Below are 22,879 nucleotides of genomic sequence, written 5' to 3' on the forward strand. Positions count from 1 at the left end.
CTTCCTGTTTAGATTTTTTGTTTTTGTCATCAGGAGTTCTTGTGCTGATGTACTCACCCACAATCATTTCCAAGTGTTTGGGAAATGATAAATGATCACAAGTGAATTGATAGGATTGTCAGAAATAGTAATGGCTAGCTTTCTGCCCCTCAGAAACATATGATTCTAAGTCCCCCCCCCCCGCCTTGCTCTATTACTCAGACTGCATTTTAGCTAGCTTCTTTTCTAATGATAGTAAGTAGCTTGTTATCCCATGCATACATAGTAGAGGTGAAAAATAGTTGTGCTGCTGCTATTCCTTTTAAATCTGTCTTGATGTGCATTCCACCACAAGAGAGAGAGAGAGAGAATTATAATTTTAAAAAGGGCCAAGAGGTCCACAAATCAGACTATTGTTACAGAAGGAATGGGATGCCCTTTTGTGTGTCCATGTGTGTGACTTGTCCCTAAGCATACCACAAGCAAAGTCCACTTGGCACAGTCATATTTCGTGCAGCATTTGAAACAGTAACATTGAGAAGGAAATGGCATTTTCTCAGTTACAGAGTTTTAGTGCTAGGAAAATGCAGCATCCCTAAAGTACTTTTTTACACAGCGAAATCTATGGAATTAATCTATGGAATTCTCTGCCACGAGGTGTGGTGATGGCCCCTAGCTTGGATGGCTTTAAAAGGGGCTTAGACAAATTCGTGGAGGACAGGTCTATCAATAGCTTCTAATCAGGTGACTATAGGCCACCTCCAGTCTCAGAGGCAAGATGCCTCTGAATATCAGTTGCAGGGGAGCAACAGCAGGAGAGAGGGCATGCCCTCACCTCTTGCTTGTGGGCTTCCTGGTGGGCCACTGGACTTGATAGAACTTGGACCTGACCAAGCAGGGTTGTTCTTATGTTCCTGAAACAGCAGAAGTTCAGTCTAGAGGGAAGATGTGCAGGATTTTCACAACAAATAAGAAACATGGAGTCAATAAACTGATTGTTCAGAAAGACTGTTCAGAGCTCTGCAGAGAGACAAAGAGATTCCATGTCTTTGGAATGAGCATCTGTCTGAATGTCACTTTCAAAATTAAAATCATTTTGTTAGCAGTGCATGTGCTGGAGTGAGATATCACTGTGCCACTCAAAGATCTCTCCGCAAGCACATGGAGACCAGGCTATCTGCTCCCACCATATCCATTTCAGTCCCCTATGCCAACCTCTCTCCCAAGCCAACACAGTGCCTCTTTGCCATTCTCAGCATCCAGCTCTCTTGTTTTGTTCCCGCTGCCAGTCTTTCTGCTGGAGCGGTTCTTCGTTCACTTGGCACTTCCTGACTATTGGGCTAGTCTTACTGTCAAGCCTTTCCCAGAGTCTACTTAGCTTTTCCTACATGGCAATAGCTCAACTGGATCTTTGCTGTTTACTACCAGTTAGCATCGACCTCATTAATCATGTGTTGGGTTTTATCCTTGCTTTTGTCCCATCTATCCACTTTAGATTGCAAATGGAACAATTTACGAACGCTGACCTTGTGAACGTGGTGCTTATGCAATGTTGTGCTGATGCGTAGCTGTATGAAATCATGGGGATGCTTGAAATTGTGCCCTTGTACTATTGTGCAAAAGTTCCCTTCAAAACATAAGAAGCATGCCACGGGGTTGCTCATCGTGCTGTGTAAGCATAAAAACGTCTGCACTAGCTCATCACTAGTCTGGAATACAGGCTCCAAGGCTTAGTGGCTGACATGTCCCACAGTGTAACACAGGTGATGCAGACCTGCTTGTGCCACTGTAGGGTTCTAAATCACCCTGCAACGCTGCTGTGTCATTCTGTAATACTGTGTGATTGTACATCTCACCCTACTTCCATTGGAATTTACAGAAGCAGCCCATGATGTCAGATCACGCAAGAGTCAGCAGCTATCTGCTCCCTCTTGGGCAGTAGCGTTGCCAGGTGATGTAGAGCCCTGCAGTGATGTGGCTATGTCTGCACCACTGCATTGCACTGTGGGTCATAGCAGCCAGTGCAACTAGCTAGTGCAATGTCCTTGCGCAAGTGCAACATTAGTCAGGATGCCAAGCAGTAACTCTGTAATTATTATTATTTTGCACAGTATCTAGCATGTACTACTACCTAGTAGTACTAGTAAAATTAACAAATGATTAGTTGATGAGAGTTCCTGAGCAATCTAGTTTAAAAAAATCCTGCTGGGGAAAAATTGCTGGAAACCCTTTCACTATTTGGATTTATAGAGTACAAGGAGCATTCAATCACATTATGTTCAGCTCCGCTAAGTAGGTTTTATAAAGAGTATTAGTTAACATTATTGTGATCCCTTAGATACAGTATGTAAGAATCATAAATCGTAGGTATTGTAAATCTCATCTGCCTTATTGCTATGAGAGAGAGAGAGCAAGAGTGAGAGAGAGCTAGAAAGTGAGAGAGCTTCTTACTACTACTGGCACAAAGTCAGTTAATCCTCTTCAGTACACAATTGATCTCATCTGGAAAAGCTTGAGCAGCATCAGTGGCTGGCAACTAGATTGGCTGGCAACTAGATTGGTTGGTGGGACAACAACCATGGCTACGTAGATTACAAAAAATGTATGCGAGCAAACATCCCTTATGCCCTGTTCCCTTTTGCATCACCACCAACTCCCTTCAGTTACTTGCAAGGGTGTCTACTTGCAAAGGTAAACCTTGCCTCACTAACCTTTTGGAATTCTTTGAGAATGTTAACAGGTGTGTGGATAAAGGTGATCTAGTTGGCATTCAAGAAAAGCTTTCGAGAAAGTTCCACGTCAAAGACTCTTGAGAAAACATAGCAGTCATGGGATAAGGGGACAGGGTCATGTGTGGATTGGTGACTGGTTGAAGGACAGGAAACAGAGGGTAGGAATAAATAGACAGTTCTCTAAATGGAGGGAAGTAAAAAGTGGGGTCCCCAGGGATCACTACTGGGACCAGTGCTCTTTAACGTGTTCATAAATTATCTAGAAGTTGGGGTAAACAGCAAGGTGTCCAAATTTGCAAATGACACCAAACTATTTAGGGTAGTAAAATCCAAAAGAGTTTGCCAGGAGCTCCAAAAGGATATCTCCAAACTGGGGGAGTGGACAACAAAATGGCCAATCGGGTTTAATATTACCAAGTGTAAAGTGATGCATATTGGGACAATAAACCCCAGCTTCACACATTCACTGATGGGGTCTGAGCTGTCAGTGACTGACCAGGAGAGGGATCTTGGGGTCTTGTTAGACAGCTCATTGAAAGTGTTGACTCAGTATGTGGCAGCTGGGGAAATGGCCAACTCCATGCTTGGAATAATTAGGAAGGGATTTGAAAATAAAAATGCTGATATAATGGTGCAGCCTTATACAAAACTATGGTGCAGCCGCCTTGGTAGTACTGCATACAGCAATGGTCACCATATCTTAAGAAGGACATTGTAGAACTGGAAAAGGTGCAAAAGGGAGCAACCAAGATGATCAGGGACCTAGAATACCTTCCTTACAGGTAAGGCTACAACACCTGGGGCTTTTTAGTTTGGGAAAAAAGACAACTGAGGGGTGACATGATAGAGGTCTATAAAATCATGTAAGGTGTGAAGAAAGGTGACAGAGAAATTTTTATCCCTCTCGTATAACACTAGATCCAGGGGTCATCCCATGAAACTGATTGCCAATAAATCTAGGACTGACAAAAGGAAGTACTTTTTCACACAATGCATAATCAACCTATGGAATTCGCTGCCACAAGGTAGGTGACAGCCAACAGCCTGGATGGCTTTAAGAGGGGTTTAGATAAATTCATGGAGAAGAGGTCTATCAACAGCTACTAGTATGAGGGCTATAGGCCACCAACCTCAGTGGCAAGATGCCTCAAAATATCCGTTGCAGAGGAGTGACAATAGGAGAGAGGGCATGCCCTCAGCTCTTGCCTGTGGACTTCCCAGAGGCATCTGGTGGTCCACTATGTGAAACAGGATGCTGGACTAGATAGGCAGCACCTTATCCAGCAGGGCTGTTAGACCCTGCTGCTATGGATAAATCTCTCCTAGCAAAGAGAGTTTAAGCTGTGATCTTTACAGTAGGTGGAAATTTCCTTTCTGATTTTGCTGCAGTAATTTGTACTGCTGCAGGGGTAAGTTACTTCAAAAAGCAGTGTATCTGTGTGGCAGAATCACAGAGGAAAGCTTCAGTGGCAGCTCTCTCCTATGCATGTAGAGCCTACCTTTGAATCTGGGTTAAATCTTCCAAATGTAAATATCTTCCAAAAACACTGGACACTATGACGGCATTAACTACAGGGAATAGAAGCACTGAGATGGTGCTTCCAGTCCAGAGCTGCAGGGTACATTGGCCTGTAATTGTCCCTGCAGGTCCTGACTGGTGGACAGGGATGGTTGTGGACTAGTTAAGGCTGTTCCTAGCACATACCTAATAATAAAGTATATGGTACCCATCCAGCTGATAAAATGGCAGCTAGACAGGGAACCTAACAATTTTATTTATAATGGGGTTTGTATATTATAATGTCTGGGTGCTAAATTTGTACGTTGCACTGAAAAACATGTGGACATGTAGTTTTTCAGTGTAAGAATATACAAGAAAGTATGTATTTTGAAGTTACGAGTTTTCACACTGGTAGAACATGCCTGCTCCTGGAAGCTGCTTCTCTGTATCCAACTCACCAGGAAGTTTGAAGCATCCACCAAGCAGGACTAATGTGCTTTTTTAAAAACAGTAGTCTGACCCTGTCTCTGGTGCTGTGGACAGCTCCTGGATGACTGAGTAGTGAAAGTGCTTGACAAACCAGGTCTCCTCCTGAGACTCTTGCAGATATGTAAAATTCTGCATAGTGTGCATAGAATCTATTATTTAGATTCTGTTAGAGGCTTACTTTCTTGTGTGCTGTAGAATTTTCTTTCTGAGAAGGCATAAGATGCACTTGAGCTACTTCCAAGTTCAGCTTATGCACCTTCCAGTCTGAATCCTGTTACTGTGCCCTATGAGACACACAGCGTTGTTATTTGTTTGTGCTCTTGGCTGTCTGACAATTGCTGGTAGAAGAATTTTCTGTAAGTGCAAAAGTGGGAATGTTTGCATCACAGTTCTGATTTGTTGTGCATTAGTGTGAGAAAAAGAAACAAATAACTTGTAATGCTCCTAGTACAATGATCATGAACAGCTAGCATATTGTAGCGGTTAGAGTGTGAGATGAGGAATGGAAAAACCCAAACTCAAATCTGCCTCACAGGCATGGAGTTTCTGGATGACCTTGGGCTGGATGACCATTCAGGGTTGTTGCTGGAGCAGGAGAAAGAACCAGGTACATTGCTCTAAACTACTTGGAGGAATGACAGGATCAAAAGACAATAGATAAATTAAAAACAACTGTCTGAGGATTGGCTTTCATATTTTGTGGCAGCAAGCATGATTTCTCCCCTTAACTAAGCAGGATGTGCCTTGTTTGCATATGAAAGGGAGACTGGAAGTGTGAGCACTGTAAGATATTCCTCTTAGGGGATGGAGCCACTCTGGAAAGAGCATCTAGGTTGCAAGTTCCCTCCCTGGCAGAATCTCCAAGATAGGGCTGAGAGAGATTCCTGCCTGCAGCCTTGGAGAAGCTGCTGCCAGTCTGTGAAGACAATACTGAGCGAGATGGACCTATGGTCTTGGAATGTTGGAACCTTCCTATGTTCCTGTGTTCCACTCCAGTACACACTCCTGTTGAAAATGTCTGACAGTATGTATGACCAGCTCACAGACAAGACCCATGGAGATTATCCTTGCCATTATAATTCATGGGATGTCTCTTCAAACCATGTTGTATTATATTTACCTGAATCCAAGATAAGTTTTCCCCCAAGTCCCCATCCAATTCAGAGTCCTCTTCCTTTTGGGTAAGTATAGGGCATAACCTCTATTTAACCTCTATACTTTAAGGTTTGTCTTAAATTTAGAGTCATCTTCTATTCAGGTAAAGATGATAACTCAGACACAATGTTTTCATTTCTTTTTAGATATGAGCTGGTCATACAAGAGTACTCCTTTGTCTTGAAATTGTTACCTGTGTTTCGACACTTTAGAAGTTCAAGTGCTTCTTACTGTGTGCCTTTCCATGTGCATCTATAGGGTATCCTCTACCTTTCCAAGGTAGTAGAAAACTGCTTCCTAATATGTTTTCCTTTGCACTGAGCGACGACTAAATCATGCCTGAGTTGCTTCACTTCTGTTCAGACATATCATGTACTGGGATACAGGATTTAGTTTTGTTTTGTTCCAGACCTTTGCACAGAAATAAGGCTGGAGATGTCTGTAGTGCTGTGATTTTTGTGACGAATGTCTCATTTTCTCAGATACCCAACATGACTTGTAGAATGTACCATTCAGCACATGAAGCTTTGCTTTAGCAAGGCAAATTAATAAGGGATGTCAGGGGAAGTGAGGGGGGGGAAAGAGGGGAGAAAAAAATGAGACTGGACTGGAGAGGGAAGGGGGTGGGATGCATGCATGAAGAAAGACAAGGAGTGGAAATAATCAGAGGAAGAGCTATTCCCCTTTTTGAGGAGAGAAAGCCTTCAAGTGAGGATTACTGAGTTCGGCTATAGAGGCCAGTTAATACCCATGAACTCGCAATTAAATGTGGAAGTGGCGGACAAGGGAAGAGGTAAAAGAAGATATTGTCAAACACTCTGTGGTGGAGGATGTAGGCCCGAAACACAGGAAATAGACCAAGCTTGTGTTATGAACAAACACTCAGTTTCCTGGGATTTACTGTTGGCGGGGTTGGGGGTGGGGCGGGACGATGGAGGCCTCTGTCATTCAGAAACGTTGAGGCGTCAGAGGCCCTTTGTCCTTCACTGCTGGACAGTGCCACAAAGGAAAGCTTTATTCAGTTTCACGCTGCCAAACCGGCAGGCCCTTTTCTGGCCGAGGGGGTTCCTTCCCCAGGCCAAACTCTGAGAGCGTCTCTGTGAAGTATGATTATTGTTTGGCTTGGAAGTGCATTGTTTGCGGCTTGAATTTTTCTTGATCCTTTGCCTAGATAGCTTCAACTGGTTCCTTTTTTGTTACTGAAAATTACTTGCACAATGTGATGCAGTTTATTCTTCTCTCCCCAACTCCCAGGTTGTTGTTGTTGGGTTTTTTTTAAGAGGCACTTGGAAATAATCAGTCTTATTCCTTAGCAGACTTGCCACAAGCCTCCTTTAACATTGTTGTATTTTGATTTAGGTCAGAGGGTGAAAGTTCAGGTTTTCTCCCTCAGTCACAATTGGCTCAGGACTGTATGTGTCCATAGTAACTTCTGCTGACGGGGAGGGTTGAGATTCTCAAACATTTTCCACAGGCTCTGCCTACCAGAACAGATACGTTCATTGTTCGTCAATTCATGACAATTGACATAAACCTTTTGCAGTTCTTTGGGGTGAAAAGACACTATACACACTTCAGCCCATTGTCAACCAAGTTGTGACTTTCCCAAAACCCTGGGCTAAAGGAACCTCGGATTTATCCTTTGTCTTGCAAAACTTAATTATTGTTCAAATCCACAAGAAGGCAGAAGACTCTAATTATCATTTAGATTTTTAAATCAAAATGTATATGTTTCTAAAATAAAAGGGTATTTTAATGTGGGCATGAAAAAACCCTCCAATACTGTATATGTAGCATGAAAAACTATTAATAGCCACTATAACCACCTCCACAATTTTTGTAGTTTTCTTCAGCATATAAAAGTGCTTGCAGGATTGATCCCACTCTTCCTCAGAGCGATCCTATGAGCGACATTATTATTAGTTCAATTTCACTGAAGTGGAACTGAGATTGAGGGAAGATTATTTATGTGCATTCCCAATGGCTAAGCAGGGAGAACAAACCACATAACCCATACTCAGCAATGACTTGTGTTTTATGGAACTGATGAGCAGCAGATATCAGGATCAGCATTTAAGAACTTGGTTTAGTTCTAAGGAAGATTACTTTTGTATTAGGAAGATTATGTCTGCTTGTCCTAGTCTTCTGTTGTAAAACTGATTGTGTTCACGTGCTGCTCCTGCAATCTTAAGTTTTTGTTCTTTCAAGAAACTTTCCTGATCTTAAGTCTTAAAAATCTGATCTCGACCATGTATACATGGTTGCTGTGTTTTCTTTATTTTAGATCTTCTAAAATGTTGGGGTTTTCTGAAATTGGCATTGGCCAGTAACCTTGGTTCTGGTCCATTCAAGGAGATAGTGGGTTTGTTCTCATGATCATATGGGGTGGGCTGGAGGGAAGGCATGCTCCTTCTTTGTGCTTCCCAGACAACCAGAGCCTCCTTTGGGCTCTGCAACTTGTGCACTCACACAAATGCCGTAGAGGTGTTCTCTATTGCTAGAATTGGGAGCAGGGCACATACCCCACAGTGCATTGCGGGAGTGGCAGAGGCAGCCCTCAGTACAGCAACAGCTCCCTGGCTCCACCTTCCACAAAATTCTATAATAAACATGGCCACTGGCAACAATTTAAATCATGCTGGCTGCACAGACAACCAAAACAAAAAGGTAGGATAGCTCTTTTCTTGTCCTACCTCACTTTTAACCTGGGTAGAGAATCTGGGCTACCTAGGTTCGAAGCTGCTGTGCTGGGAGGACTCCCAGTGCCCCACAGATTCCTGGGTTAACCCCCGCCTACCCGGGAATTTGTGGTCATGAGTCCTAATGGCTGATAGCCTGACTAACAAAAATATGAGGCGAGTCTCACGATCAGTGAGACCCGCCTTAAAAGGGTTTGCAGGAAGAGCGGGCTTAGTCCGCTCTCCCTGCAGACGATTACAATTGCAGCCCTGGGTGGCCAGATTGGCCGCCCACACGACTGCCGGCTCCGTCACAGACCCGGCTGGGGCTGCAGGGATGAGGGGCTGCATGGACCCTGGAAGTTCCCGGATGCCCTGCATGAGCGCACGGGGCATGCTGGAGAGACCCCCAGGGCCGGGAGGCTTGTTCCAGCCTCCCGGTGGGGGTCTCCCCGTGTGTTGCTGTGGTCCGTAGCTGCGTAGCTGCACCACTGCAATACACGATCAAATAGACGGGGTTAGCAGAGCGCTTGTTCTGCTAACCTCATCTAAGGGGAGGGGGAATTAGGAGGGTTTGCTGCCGGGAGCCACGTGGCTGTCGTGGCAGCACATGATACTCCAAAAGCTGGCTAGGCGCCCTTCGCCTGCTTTTGGTGGATCGTGAGAATCTCCTCTATGTGTGTAAGGAGGGGTTTTAGTCATGTACTGGGACCCCTTGTGTAACTCCCCCAGTCTTCCTACATGAGTGCAGTAGCACAAGAGCTATTAGAGTTTGGAGCCATTAGAATTCAGGTCACTGAAATTCAGCAGCATGTTTCTGATTTTACAGAGTACTTCTGAGGCATAAGTAGTGCTCTAAACTCTAATGGCCCTTGTGCAATAATGCACGCACAGGGGGAGTTGTGCGAGAGCGCCCAGGGCATCCCTGCAGACCCTCCTTACATGTGTACTTCTTTAGACAAGATGTCAGCCATTACTTTTGCCTGGTCCTGTCCAGTTTTGGTGTGGCATTTGGTATTCCATTGTCGCCAGACTGTAGTTTTGGTGAAGTTACGTTGTGCAGTAAGCATTCCATAAGTCTGTAATTGTTGTACTGGCTGTTGATTATTCCTGCTTGCAGGAACAGATACTACACACATATGCCTGCAGCTGCATGAACCTTGGACAGTAATTAGTGATTGAAATATTGCAAAAAATGATTTCTGTAAAAACCTGAGCAGAAGTAGAGTATTTAAAGGCTGTATCTCTCTCTTAGGATCCTGTGCCAGTTTACTGCACCTGGTTTTTATTGGGCACTCTGACTCCACCAAATAATTCTGCCCTTTTTCCTTCCCTGACTTCTTTTTATTATTTATTTATTTATTTATTTATTCATTCATTCGATTTTTATACCGCCTTTCGGAAATGGCTCCGGGCGGTTTACAGTTAAAAACAATTTGGCCGTAACAGCAGAAAAGATCTACTCCTGCTGCTTGTGAAGCAGCATCGATGTCCTCCTGGTTCCAGAGAGGAGATGCAGAGAGTGGCTGCCTTATCAATCGGATTTTTGTTGTGACAGCCATACTTAGATTACTCATTGCTGCAAAGGAGACCCTATGCCTGTTAACAATTGTCTGTGAGTTATCTGCATAATGTAAGTGGCTGCCTGTCAGTGTTACTAACTGATGATGGAGTCAAAGCATACATTCTGCAGTTAATTTTGTTAGATTAGCTTCCATCATCAAAGCACTCATACCAGATGGTTAGAAAATTGTATTAGAAGAGTAGAGGGGCTTGTTAGTTAGTTAGTTAGTTTGTTTTTAAACAGCGCTGGAGTATAAAATAAAAAATTACTGTGGATCTACTTTCTAACGAAACCTCTCTCTTCTAAAGAAACAACTTGGATAAACTTTAATAAACATGTTTTTGGTACCAGAAATGGTACCAAAATGATTATCTAAAGAAGAATAGATAATCTAAAGCAAAACGTTAGAAAGGCTACAAAAATTGTTTAAAGGATGGATGTTTATATTGTTATATTGTTCAGGCAAAAGTATTACGGAGTTGTAAGCCTAATCTTTCCAAATACCTTGTCCTGTGCCTTCAAGATGACTGTCCGTAAGGTAATGTTGTCCAGTTGAAGTTTCTCCCACACTACTGATAGTTGTCACTGCTGATTGTTATGAAAGTAGGGATACTATATACGACTACAGCATCTTCAAGAGTGCACTAACATGCCCCGCCCCTTCACTGTGATGCTAAAACTCACCCCTTCTCACTCTGCATGATCGCAGCATTTGTCTGGAGAGAGATATGCTGTATTTGGGGAGAGATTCTCCCTTTAAGGGAGTACCCCAGCATTCCAATAATGGGAAAAAGGTCTTCAGAAATATAGCATATATCTCTTTGGACATTGCTGTAATTGTGAAGAGGGGGGGCGGAATTAAATACTACATCAGTGTGGGGGTGCTCTTGTGAGCTCTTTACTCAGGTACAATATCCACAGGTAGGAGAATACCTGAACAGGGTTTTTATCTCTCCATAATCTGCTTAGTTATGCAGATCATCCTCTAGAGCACTAGAGGGTAAATGGGATTTCTGACACCTAAACTCAAACCTCAGAGCAACTTCCTTTTCCTATACAAAAGCAGCTAATCTTCCTTCTAGTCCCACTCTCTTTTTTGCCTAGATTCTTCACAGAAGTTCCTAACTCAGTTCCGCATGTATTTTACCTATTTTTACATTTATATCCCACTCTTCCTCCAAGAAGTGGTGTACTTGGTTATGTTTATCCTCACAACAGCCCCGTGAAGTAGATGAGTCTGAGAGATAAGTGACTGGCCAAGAGTCACCCCATGAGTTTCATGGCTGAATGGAGACTTGAACTTGGATGTTCCTGATCCTAGTCCAACACCATGACACTATACTGGCTTATCCTGGGTGCAGCCCCACTGATGTCTATTTGTACAGTGCCTGGGTAAATCTGATATTAATATGCCTGGGTAGGGGCTGGTGGTGTGGAACCTCAGCAGAACTGATGCTATCGTTTTACCTTCCATGGTGGTTTTCTCTTTTCAAATCTGATAATTGCACATCACCTCCTTTTGTGTGTTTGAGGAGTTAATAGCTTGTGCTTATTGGTAGGTTTTGCACAATTAGGAGAGCTCTCAAGATGCAACCCCCCTTGCTACAGAGAAGCACTGATTGCTGATTTGTAGACATCCTGCATTTGGCATAGCTGCTGTCACTTGAGGCTGTGATGTCAGCATTGCCGCTGCTGTGAAGAAAGGTAGCAATTATTTTGTATGGCTTTGACAGACAACTGTTGTCTATTAACACGTGTCGCCCACTTCTCCCAATTAGTGACTTGAAGCAAAATGTCCTTATGCAAAGGGTCAAAGGTCTTCCTTTGAACATCCTCCTAAAGTAGTAATACCCAGCTGGTATGCAGAAGCACAGTCGTGTACTGAAAGAGAAGTGCCAGTGTGTGCCATGGAAATGAAATTGATTAAATAAGTACCATACCATACCATACCATACCATACCATACCATACCATACCATACCATACCATACCATACCATACCAGTATATGGTTCCTTACAATGCACAGAACAGGATAGGTCCCTCTTCCAAGGAGATCTGGTCTTGTGGTAGCAAGCATTACTTGTCCCATTAGCTAAGCAGGGGCCACCCTGGTTGCATATGAAAGGGAGACTAGAAGTGTGAGCACTGTAAGATATTCCCCTCAGGAGATGGAGCCGCTCTGGGAAGAGCAGAAAGTTTCAAGTTCCGTCCCTGGCTTCTCCAACATAGGGCTGAGAGAAATTCCTGCCTGCAACCTTGGAGAAGCCTCTGCCAGTCTGGGTAGACAATACTGAGCTAGATAAACCAATGGTTTGACTCAGTATATGGCAGCTCTTATGTTTCTATGAGAGGTGATTCAAGAACAACTAGGGGGGAGCAAAGGGGTGGCAAAGAACTTTATTAGGGGAGTGAGAATACATTATACATTAAATACTTATAGTGGTAAGGTAATTATGTTAGTATTTACCTTATTGATGCAGCTTGCTTGCCATTTTCATAGCTTTTCAGAAAATTGGTCCGATTCCTCATAGAAAAAACTGCCTGTTTGGATTAGGCCAGCTCTTCCAGTTTACTTTCCAGGGTATTTTTCTCTTCCTGTCCAACACTATTTGGCAGGAAAGACTGGGGTGGGGAGAGAAGCCAGTACCCGGCCAGCTGAAATCTTCAGGGGAGATGACCCTGCACCGCCCTGCACACATGGCCTCATCCAGGCCAGTTCCTGGCCAGGAAGAAGGCTCAGGTCTTGGCCTGGCACCTGGGAGGCTGGAGGAGTCTCCTACATAACTGGCTGCTGTGCTTCTTGTTCTGGAGTAGAGGAGCGAGTGAATGAGGTTTCTTTAAACCGTGCAGGCCTTTTAAAAATGATTGATTCAAGCTATAGGGCCATAATATACAGTAATTCAAGCTATTAGGGCCATAATACAATATGTTTGTATTGTCTGACACTTTGCTGTGAAATTCCAGTTGTTATGAGGGATGCCCAAGATGGTGATTTCCCATAACACAGTCTGGATGGAGGAACAAAAGGAGGAACAAGAAATATTTTGTGGGGGACCACCCGCTACCCCTTGGAGTTATCCCTGTTTCCAAGGAGCTTACAAACCATCAGAAGTCTGGGAAACACAGTCCCCAAGCCCATTTGAGAATAGTGTGAATGTGCAGTGCACTTGACGGGGTCATTTCAGCATTCAGCATCTTCGGACAGAGGAGGAGATTGAGTATTACATTGATGTGGGAATGTGAGGAGAGTGGGAGCAATGAGAAATCCGTTTCCTAGGAAGATGGATTGCATGTTTAACAGCTGGAATTGACATGCATCCAAGCCACCTTTGCGGCTGTCTCACGCCAAAAGCCATCTGGTAAAATGAAAGAGGAGTGACATCTCAGACGCTCTCCAGCTGTCCTTTGCACCAGAGTGGGCTTTTAGGCTTTTTACGGTCTCCTGCCCAGTATCACTCCTCCCATTTCTTTTGCTTTTGCAATAGATTGTTAATATTTCTGAAAATAAAAAACTGGAAAAATTTCAGTGTCAGATTTAGGTATATCTTAGACTCACTAAACTCAAATGTCTGAAAAAGGGTTACTGTTGATCAAGGGACAAGCGGGCCTCACAGATTTCTACCACCTGGAGCAGCTTCATATTTAGCCAGGTTGAATTTTTATCCAGAATCTATATGGAATGTTTATTGGGCAGGGACATTAGGTGAGATCCCTGTCCTGCTCCACATGGTCATTACGCACAGGATTTGAATGTCTGAAAAGATCTATGGACAGCACCTAGTCCAGTGAGTTCTCTATATTTGGTCTGGAAAAATGCAGATTACTTATTATGTTTATGTCTCACCCTTCTTCCAAGGAGCTAAGAGCAGCCATGGCTCCCCCCTCCACTTTAGTTGTTTTTGATTGCAGCCAGTGCAGAGGGAGGGGGATTTATTGATTTATTTATTTATTTATTTACATTTTATACCCCACTCTTCCTCCAAGGAGCCCAGAGCAGTGTACTACATACTTAAGTTTCTCCTCACAACAACCCTGTGAAGTAGGCTAGGCTGAGAGAGAAGTGACTGGCCCAGAGTCAACCAGCTAGTATTATGGCTGAATGGAGATTTGAACTGGGGTCTCCTCGGTCCTAGTCCAGCACTCCAACCACTACACCACACTGGCTGGTTTTAGCCCTTGTGCTCTTTCACCAATCCACAACCCCTCCCCCCCCCGCCACCCACTATGTTGCTCTTAGACTTCTATCCAAAGGGATTTGCTCCAACCGCAGAATACGATTCCTCCAGCTCTTAACTACTGTATAGACTTGTTGGAGATTAATTCAAATAACAATTCACTACTTTTATTCATGTACCTATCTGGTGTTATCTTTAAGCGCACTGATAACTAGCCAATTTTTTTTTTTTTTTTACACTGGGAATTCTTCTCTAGCTCACATAATTTATTAGTTTTCTTCATGGTCTCTGTGCATCTCACACTGGAATGATATGGATGATACTGTTCTGGCACACATGAATAGAAAATTGGTTGTGCCAAGGACTTGCCGTGTGCCGTCAGTGGAGGACTCCCAATGCACTCTTGGCTCTTTATAATGTGAGGGTGAGTCTGTTCATCTGGATGACCGCTTTACACATGCTGCCAATATCTGTTTAAACTGGTATTTGGAGCATGTGTGGAGGGGTAATTCAGATGAACAGACCCCTCACATGATAAAGGGACGAGCTGAGGGCACGGTGTCCTCTAAAGCATGCGCACATGTGAGCGCTCACAAGTTTTCTGATGTCTGCTCAGTTAATTTTAGATCCTGCTCAGGTTGAATTAGGAAGGCCCCACACTGCGCACACAGTGCCTTGGTGCTGCCACCCAGAACAAAATTCGTTCTGCACAGAGATGAAAAAAAAAATTAGAGGGACCATTGGCTGAGAGTGTTGGGACACCCTCCATATCAGCCCATTGATGGGCCTATGCCTGTGTAGAGCTTTGAATCGGAACCTTCTAGAGTTTTACCTCAGTGTTTTGGGAGAAGCTCCACACCCTTGTCATCTTCCTAGTATTACGCATCCCACCTTAGTCTTTTGCCCACTTTCCCCCTCAAAGAGATGCCCAAAGCAGCTTGTAACATTTGCACCCCTGCTAACTTTGCAAAGAGGCACCTTTTACCATGATGATTCTCTTTATTTAGCAGGGGGAAAGTAACTGGCCCTATCCACCCCCAACACAGTACCCCTCCAGCGACTGTTGCTGGTGTCTATCATGTTTCTTTTAGATTGTGAGCCCTTCGGGGACAGGATTCCATCTTATTTGTTTGTTATTTCTCTGTGTAAACCGCCCTGAGCCATTTTTGGAAGGGCGGTATAGAAATTGAATTAATAATAATAATTAATAAATGATAAATGATGTTTATTTTTTGTATTTTTTTCTGGTTAAGCGACGTTTCTTCCAGTAACCTTGCAGTCTCCAGCCCTGAAGATCCTGAGTCCTGTTGCCCACTTGCCACCAGATGTCCAGGGACTCCAGCACCTGGCGCGGTCCTTGTTGACCCGGGCGATGACCGATCCGGTATAGATTTATTAAAGTTACATCTCACCATATTGTTGATGGGAGAGGCACTCTTTGTCTGGTTCCTCTGGTGAGACCTGTCCAGTATGGTTGAACCTCTGGCATAGCTCTCACCTTCCTCAGAGCACGCAAGCCCCACAACCATGCCAAGGTAATGCCTCACTGGGGCACATAAAAATACAAGCTACCTGTAGCCAAAAATTGGTGGGACCATAAAATTGGAAAAGTTGAAGAAAACAAAGATGCAAAAATATTATGGGACTTCCGACTACAAACAGACAGACATCTGCCACACAGTACACCCGATATAACTGTAGTCGAGAAGAAAGAAAAACAAGTCAAAATAATCGACATAGCAATACCAGGGGATAGCAGAATAGAAGAAAAAGAAATAGAAAATATCAAATACAAAGATCTACAAATTGAAATTGAAAGGCTGTGGCAGAAAAAGACCAAAACAATCCCAGTGGTAATTGACGCCCTGGGTGCAGTTCCAAAAGACCTTGAAGAGCACCTCAACACCATAGGGGCCACAGAAATCACCATCAGCCAATTACAAAAAGCAGCTTTACTGGGAACAGCCTATATTCTGCGACGATATCTATAACAATTGACAATAAAATTCTGGCATCCCAGGTCCTTGGGAAGGACTCGATGTCTGGATAAAACAAACTAGTCAGTAACACCTGTCTGACTGTGTAAATAAATAATAATAATAAATGATGTTTATAAATGTTTGTTTATAAACATTTGTTTATAAAAAATCAGCAACAATAAACAATAAAAGCATAGAAAAAACTTTTAAACAATAACACAAATATGGCAGACGATTAGTATAACATCAAGAGAATTACAATCAGGCTACATCTGATTACTCTAATAAAAAATAATAGGAAAAAGTTTGCATCTTTAGCTGCCACCAAAACACTGGCAAGGAAGATCCACTTCTCCTGTAGCACTTGCAGGAGCTTTTAGATAAGTTATTTCTATAGCATTGCTGCTGCAGCAGCAGTTAAAGCATCTTCATTGTCATTAAAAATTTACCACTGAAGCTCCCAGATATCGGAGCTCCTCAGATGATAGGATAGGAGCCAATGTCCATGACTCCCTTCTGGAACCTTTGCCCCCTCTTCCTTATGTAACTGTGTCGAACAGAGCAGAGCGGGTCTAATTGCTGAAGCAGATGCGGTGGCTTGGGCTGTCCTCAAATGTGCTTTTCCTTTGGACAAACAGGCATTTATTTAAGGCCACATCAAAAGCTCAGTCATAAATAGAAAGAGGTTCTGATGCCAGGAGAGCCTCTGGAGCTAACCTTAAATTAGAGGTGTGGCAGCTTCCGAAGCATTGCCGAACTGTTCCCAGGGGATGGGGATGGTTTAGTGCTACGCTGCCTAGTGCAGGCTCTGCTAATGCTCTCCATTGATGTCTTTGTGTGAAACCAGGTGCTGAGTGCTTTTCAATATGGGGAATGCCCAAAGCATCTGAGTTTTAAGTCAGTGCCCCCAGTTTTACTACTTTGCCTCTGAAAGAGGCGAGGAAAGGAGTATGGCACCCAAAGTCATTGAGGCAAAGCTCTAAAATGGTGCAAGCAATGTGGGATTTATTACAAAATAATAAAAAAAATAAATTGATGCCCAGTGCTTTTCAGAAATATGCCTTCTTCAGGGGCACTGCAATAAGGCATGGGGGAGAGAGAGAGAGAGACGAAGGAAGGAAGGAAGGAAAAAGAAAGGAATGTAAATATACACCATAAGTCCTCTCTGGTCAATGAGTGACAAAGACACAGTAATAATAATAATAATAATAATTACTACTGATTCTTATAAATGTAAATCTAAAAATAAAGCAGTGACAAAAATGATGGTCTGCTATCCAGACTTCAAAAAAAAAACCCTAGTTAATGAAATCTATTATGTTAAACTCCACAGACTCGCTCAAAAAACAATCACAAGCAAATCACTGCTTGGCTCTTGTGTTTTGGTAATCTGGAATCATTTTAAATGGTTTTAAAAAGGAGTTTTATAGTAATATTTTAACTGGTTTTATTTTATGTTTTATATGAACCGCCCTGAGCCATTCTGAGATGGGCGGTATAGAAAGCAAGCAAGCAAGCAAGCTCTGCATGTACAATATTATTGCTTTTCATTTGTGGCATGCTTGAAGCCAGAATTTTGTGCCACATCTCTCAGTTGCTTGACCACACCCCCTAACCCACAAAGTATGGGTTTCCATAAGGAGTGCTTCCACAAGAGAGGAGAGCTGGTCTTGTGGTAGCAAGCATGACTTGTCCCCTTAGCTAAGCAGGGTCTGCCCTGGTTGCATATGAATGGGAGACTAGAAGTCTGAGCACTGTAAGATATTTCCCTGAGGAGATGGAGCTGCTCTGGGAAGAGCATTTAGGTTCCAAGTTTCCTCCCTGGCTTCTCCAAGATAGGGCTGAGAGAGACTCCTGCCTGCAACCTTGGAGAAGCCACTGCCAGTTTGTGAAGACAATACTGAGCTAGAGGAACCAAGGGTCTGACTCAGTATATGGCAGCTTCCTATGTTCCTAAGAGCACCAGCTTCATGGAAAAGGCTGTGAGCCTCTTCTCATGAGCAGTCAAGCCCAGGCTTAAACAACCAAGCCTGGGCTTGGCTACCTGTGCAAACCGCCGGAATCCACGCAGATCCCGGCGGTGCTGTGGTGCTAAACCCAGCCTGGCTGTTAGCTGAGGTTAAGGGCGCAAACATATCCGTAGCCCAGCTCCCGAGATCGCGTGTCAGCACGAGCTGTTTGCAGCTTGCATTGACACAGATATAGGTGCCCCCAGTGCACTCTGGGATTCATGGAGGCCGGGACAATGAGTCCCAGCCTCTGTTTACCAGCACTGCTGGGAGCAGCACAGAGAGCCATTCACATGGCTCCTGGCAGCACTGGTCGTGTGGGGCTCATGGCTTGCAAAGGTTCTGGGGCTGCAAAGGATCGTATGAGGGAAGGTAGGTTGAACCCTGCCTTCTCCTTCCCCTCCTGACCAGGCGGGAGCATAGTCCTGTGATTGTTTGGGCCTGACTTCAGATGGCTGCGGCACCTGGAATAGCCTTCTGCCTCCACAGTAACCTAGCACGGGCAGTAAGATGACACTCAGGATTTTATACATCTCATCACAGGCTGTAAGAGAACACATTGTACCTCCCACAACTCATCTTCGGATCTCATGATCAAAATGGGGCTCTCTGGCCAGTTGAGGTCTTGATTTATACCGCCCTGAGACCTTGGGTTAGGGTGGTATAAAAATGTGCTAAATAAATAAATACAATAAATAAATTTGTTGTTTAACTGCAAACTGCAAATTGCTTGTTCATACCCCCCCCCCCCAAAAGGAAGGGTGGTTAAAGGGGAAATTTAGTACAGTGATTTCACACAGTTCTCCAAACTCAAACTTGTGTGTCTAGCTAAATTTCCCCCCTGAACCATTTAGTTTCTTCTTTTCTCATTCAACCGCTGTCGAAGCCAGCTTGGCATGGGTTCACCATCTACATATCTCTGAGAACTCAGAATGTCTTTCCCTCTAAAATTAAAACCACTAAAGAAAACTAAACCACTCACCTAGTTTTAGAACAGTGAAAGTACAATGTGCGCAAACATTAAAGGGCACCCAGCTCCAAGGAAAACTGTAAAATGCCAAGTGAAGCAATTTCTGTGCTGTTTGCTAGATTTGATAGAATACTCTTTTCCTATCTTAGGTTATAAGGGAAGTTTTCTATTTATTGCAGAGTTCTGTAGAAATGAAATCTGTGAAGATATGGGCATCTGCAAGAATTTTTCCAAGAGGTGGGGGTGGCAAAATATGTATATGTACAAATCAAAATCTTATCCAACCGTGGATGGGGCGGGGGCACCTCCTTACCATTCATATATGAGTGGATGGAGCCATAGCTCAGTGGCTGAGCATCTGTATGGGATGCAGAAGGTCCCAGGTTCCAACCTTACCATCTCCAAGTAGGGCTGGGAAAGACTCTTTCCTGAAACCTTGGAGAGCCAATCAGCATACTGAGCAAGATGAACCAATTGTCTGACTTGGTATAAGAGAGACACCTAGGTTTCTAGGTTCTAAAGCACTCAGCACAAACAAAACCCTTCCTTAGCTGCCTCCATTGCTTATACTCCTTCACCTTCTAGAGAACCTTCTGGCAGTTCCATGTAATTTCTGTATCTCTTCTTCCCATCCCCGCTTTTGCACAGATAGTCAGATAGGGCAGGGAAAGACTCATGTCTGAAACACTGGATGGCTGCTGTTAGGTGGACCAAGGGTCTGATTCAGTATAAGGCACCTTCCTGTGCATCCATAGATTTGAATGCCATACAGGAACCTTTCATGGGAATCTTCCCTAAAATGCCCCCTGTTGTGCTTCCCTGTGTCTCCATGCATAGCCCTTCTGTATCTTTTGCCTCATTTGTTCTTAGGATGACAGAACCAAGAAGTAACTCTGAGCAATTTTGAGCACACAGCAATTTCATACTTTTGATCAGCAAGATAGTTTCCACCGTCATCCTTTCTGCGGGATGGCATTTTTCCCTTGGTGGTTTTCTGAAGCTTTCCGAGTTTCCACTGAAAATTAATTCCCACGCTGTGCCTGACGCTGCTGGCTACGTTGGAGAGAAGGTTCGGAACAGAAATGCATATGAATGGGATCCTTTGGACAGGAGAGACATGAGCAAAGCAAAATTATAAAATGACAAACACACAAAAGACGGCTTTGTCTCGAGTATTTCTGGGAGCTTGTTTTGTTTTTTAATTAGTAGGATTGGAATTTTGTTTGGAAGGTCACCTATGAAAAAAATTTCCTATTCAAAATGAACAAAAGATAATGTGGCAAAATTATATAATAAAACTGAATGACAGGTGCACACTTCTTTTCTCATTGCTTGCTCATAATAACTCTGAACACACAAACTGCATTTGTTGTATAGAATTAAAGAGCCATGCAGTTTCCAGCACCCCCGTGCTAGGACTTAATTTTGCGCACATGTGCAGAATGCACCGACCTGTTTCCAACCCCCACTAAGTAGCATAATGACGTTTGAAATTTAGGGGTCCTATAATGCTTTGAAAAGAGTGAAACCTGTTGTGCATATACATTTTCTTTGTTCTTGCCACCGATGTATTGTAAGTATATCTGTGTATAGGCTTGAGGTAGAGTTTAGAATGTTTGTGTCAACCATCAGTTCTGTAGACTGATTGGTCAGTTTGTATTTCTTATGTTGAGACTGTTATTTCTCTGTTTGGATGATCTTTCACTCGGTGTAGGGCGGTTGTTTATAATTTGGTAATAGTTAAGTAATGAACTTCTTGGTAGGGGCAAGCCTTGACTTCCCAAACCTTAGGGCAAAGGGTTCTCAAACTTGGGTCCCCAGATGTTCTTGGACTCCAGCCATAGTGGTAGGGGATGATGGGAGTTGAGGTCCAACAATATCTGGGTACTCAAGTTTGAGAACCCCTGCCCTGGAGAGAAGAGTGCTTCCTCTCTCATCTGGATATTGCTTGAGTGTGGGATAGTCACAGGTGGCATGTCTCTTATAAACATGTTTTCTTAGGCTGTGTACATACAACATCTGGACTAATTTGGGGTGTTGCCAGCTGTTGAGGCCCCCCTTCCCTTTTGCTTTTCTCAGAATAGGTTAATCTTCCCACTGAATAAGTGGGTTGCAAATACTTGAAACGGTGGCATAACTATACTGTAAAGATTAATTAGTATTATGCCAGTTTGTCATGGCTTCCCTGAAAGTTTCATGGGCAATGAAAGTTTTCTGTGGTAGTCTTTTGTCACCCTCATTCAAACTTCTGTTTTCTGGGTTGATGGAATAACTGTTAAACTAATGTAAATCTGTAATGTAGATATGCTCAATCACATGAGCAGTAGCGTAGGGAGGGCTTAGGCAACCCCTGTTTGGAGGGGCCTGCCCTTCCCTGCCCAGCCCATGGTGCCTCTTCTCTTTCACCTGTACACAGGGGGACTCGTTCTCTCCCTGCCGCATGTGGCAGTGGCAACAGTGGTGGCTGAGTGGCAGGATGTTCCTTCAGGGAAGCTGCTGCCACTGCACACACAGCAGGGAGAAAAGGGGAGGTGTATGTGAGTGAGGCAGGGAGAAAATGCACCACTGGGTGTCTGTCGCAGCAAGTATGGTAGCCCTGATAGCAGCTGCGCATGGGTTCTTGGAACCTGTGCGTACAATTATGCCCCTCCACCCCTGCACGTGAGTATGTGGCCTGAGAAATATGAGCATGTGAAGCTGACGTACAGAATCAGATTTTTGGTCCACTCAAACCAGCACTGTGTACTCTGACTGACAGCCACTTTCTAAGGTCTCAGAAAGAGATCTTTCTCATCACCGGCTACTTGACCCTTTAACTGGAAATGCCCAGCACTGAACCATGAGACCTTTAGTTTGCAAAGCATGTATTCTGCCGAGCTATGGCTCTTCTCCAGAGATATGGAATCTTGCCTGTTTTACAGTTTGCTATAATTTAGCCTAGAAAAAGAGTAGTGCTTCCCAGATATTATTATTATTATTTCTTGTTTACACAGTCAGACAGGTGTTATTGACTGGTTTGTTTTATCCAGACATCGAGTCCTTCCCAAGGACCTGGGATGCCAGAATTTTATTGTCAATGGTTATAGATATCGTCGCAGAATATAGGCTGTTCCCAGTAAAGCTGCTTTTTGCAATTGGCTGATGGTGATTTCTGTGGCCCCTATGGTGTTGAGGTGCTCTTCAAGGTCTTTTGGGACTGCACCCAGGGCGCCAATTACCACTGGGATTATTTTGGTCTTTTTCTGCCACAGCCTTTCAATTTCAATTTGTAAATCTTTGGTGATTTTTTCTATTTCTTTTTCTTCTATTCTGCTATGCCCTGGTATTGCTATGTTGATTATTTTAACTTGTTTTTCTTTCTTCTCGACTACAGTTCTATCTGGTGTATTGTGTGGCAGATGTTTGTTTGTAGTCGGAAGTCCCATAATATTTTTACATCTTCAATTTCTTCAACTTCTTCTTCTTCTTCTTTTTCTTCTTCTTCTTCTTCTTCTTATTATTATTAATTCAATTTCTATACCGCCCTTCCAAAAATGGCTCAGGGCAGTTTACAAAGAGAAATAAAACAAATAAGATGGCTCTCTGTCCCCAAAGGGCTCACATTCTAAAACGAAACATAAGACACACACCAGCAACCGTCACTGGAA

General features: G+C 43.5%; 1 protein-coding gene across 2 annotated transcripts in view; it reads left to right on the top strand.

The window, feature by feature from the left end:
• PREX1 (phosphatidylinositol-3,4,5-trisphosphate dependent Rac exchange factor 1) overlaps nt 1–22,879 on the top strand; it is a 338,510-nt gene that overhangs the window by 66,617 nt on the left and 249,014 nt on the right. The window contains exon 1 of one of the 2 annotated variants that reach the window (XM_053247480.1): nt 6,569–6,649. The exons of the other annotated variant lie outside the window; for it this stretch is intronic. Coding sequence (XP_053103455.1) covers nt 6,623–6,649 — 27 coding nt within the window. The 5' untranslated portion in view covers nt 6,569–6,622. Of the gene's footprint in view, nt 1–6,568; nt 6,650–22,879 lie in introns of those variants that run through there. 2 annotated transcript variants of the gene reach the window in all.

Source organism: Hemicordylus capensis, chromosome 4 (assembly GCF_027244095.1).
Source record: "Hemicordylus capensis ecotype Gifberg chromosome 4, rHemCap1.1.pri, whole genome shotgun sequence".
Lineage (NCBI taxonomy): Eukaryota > Metazoa > Chordata > Lepidosauria > Squamata > Cordylidae > Hemicordylus > Hemicordylus capensis.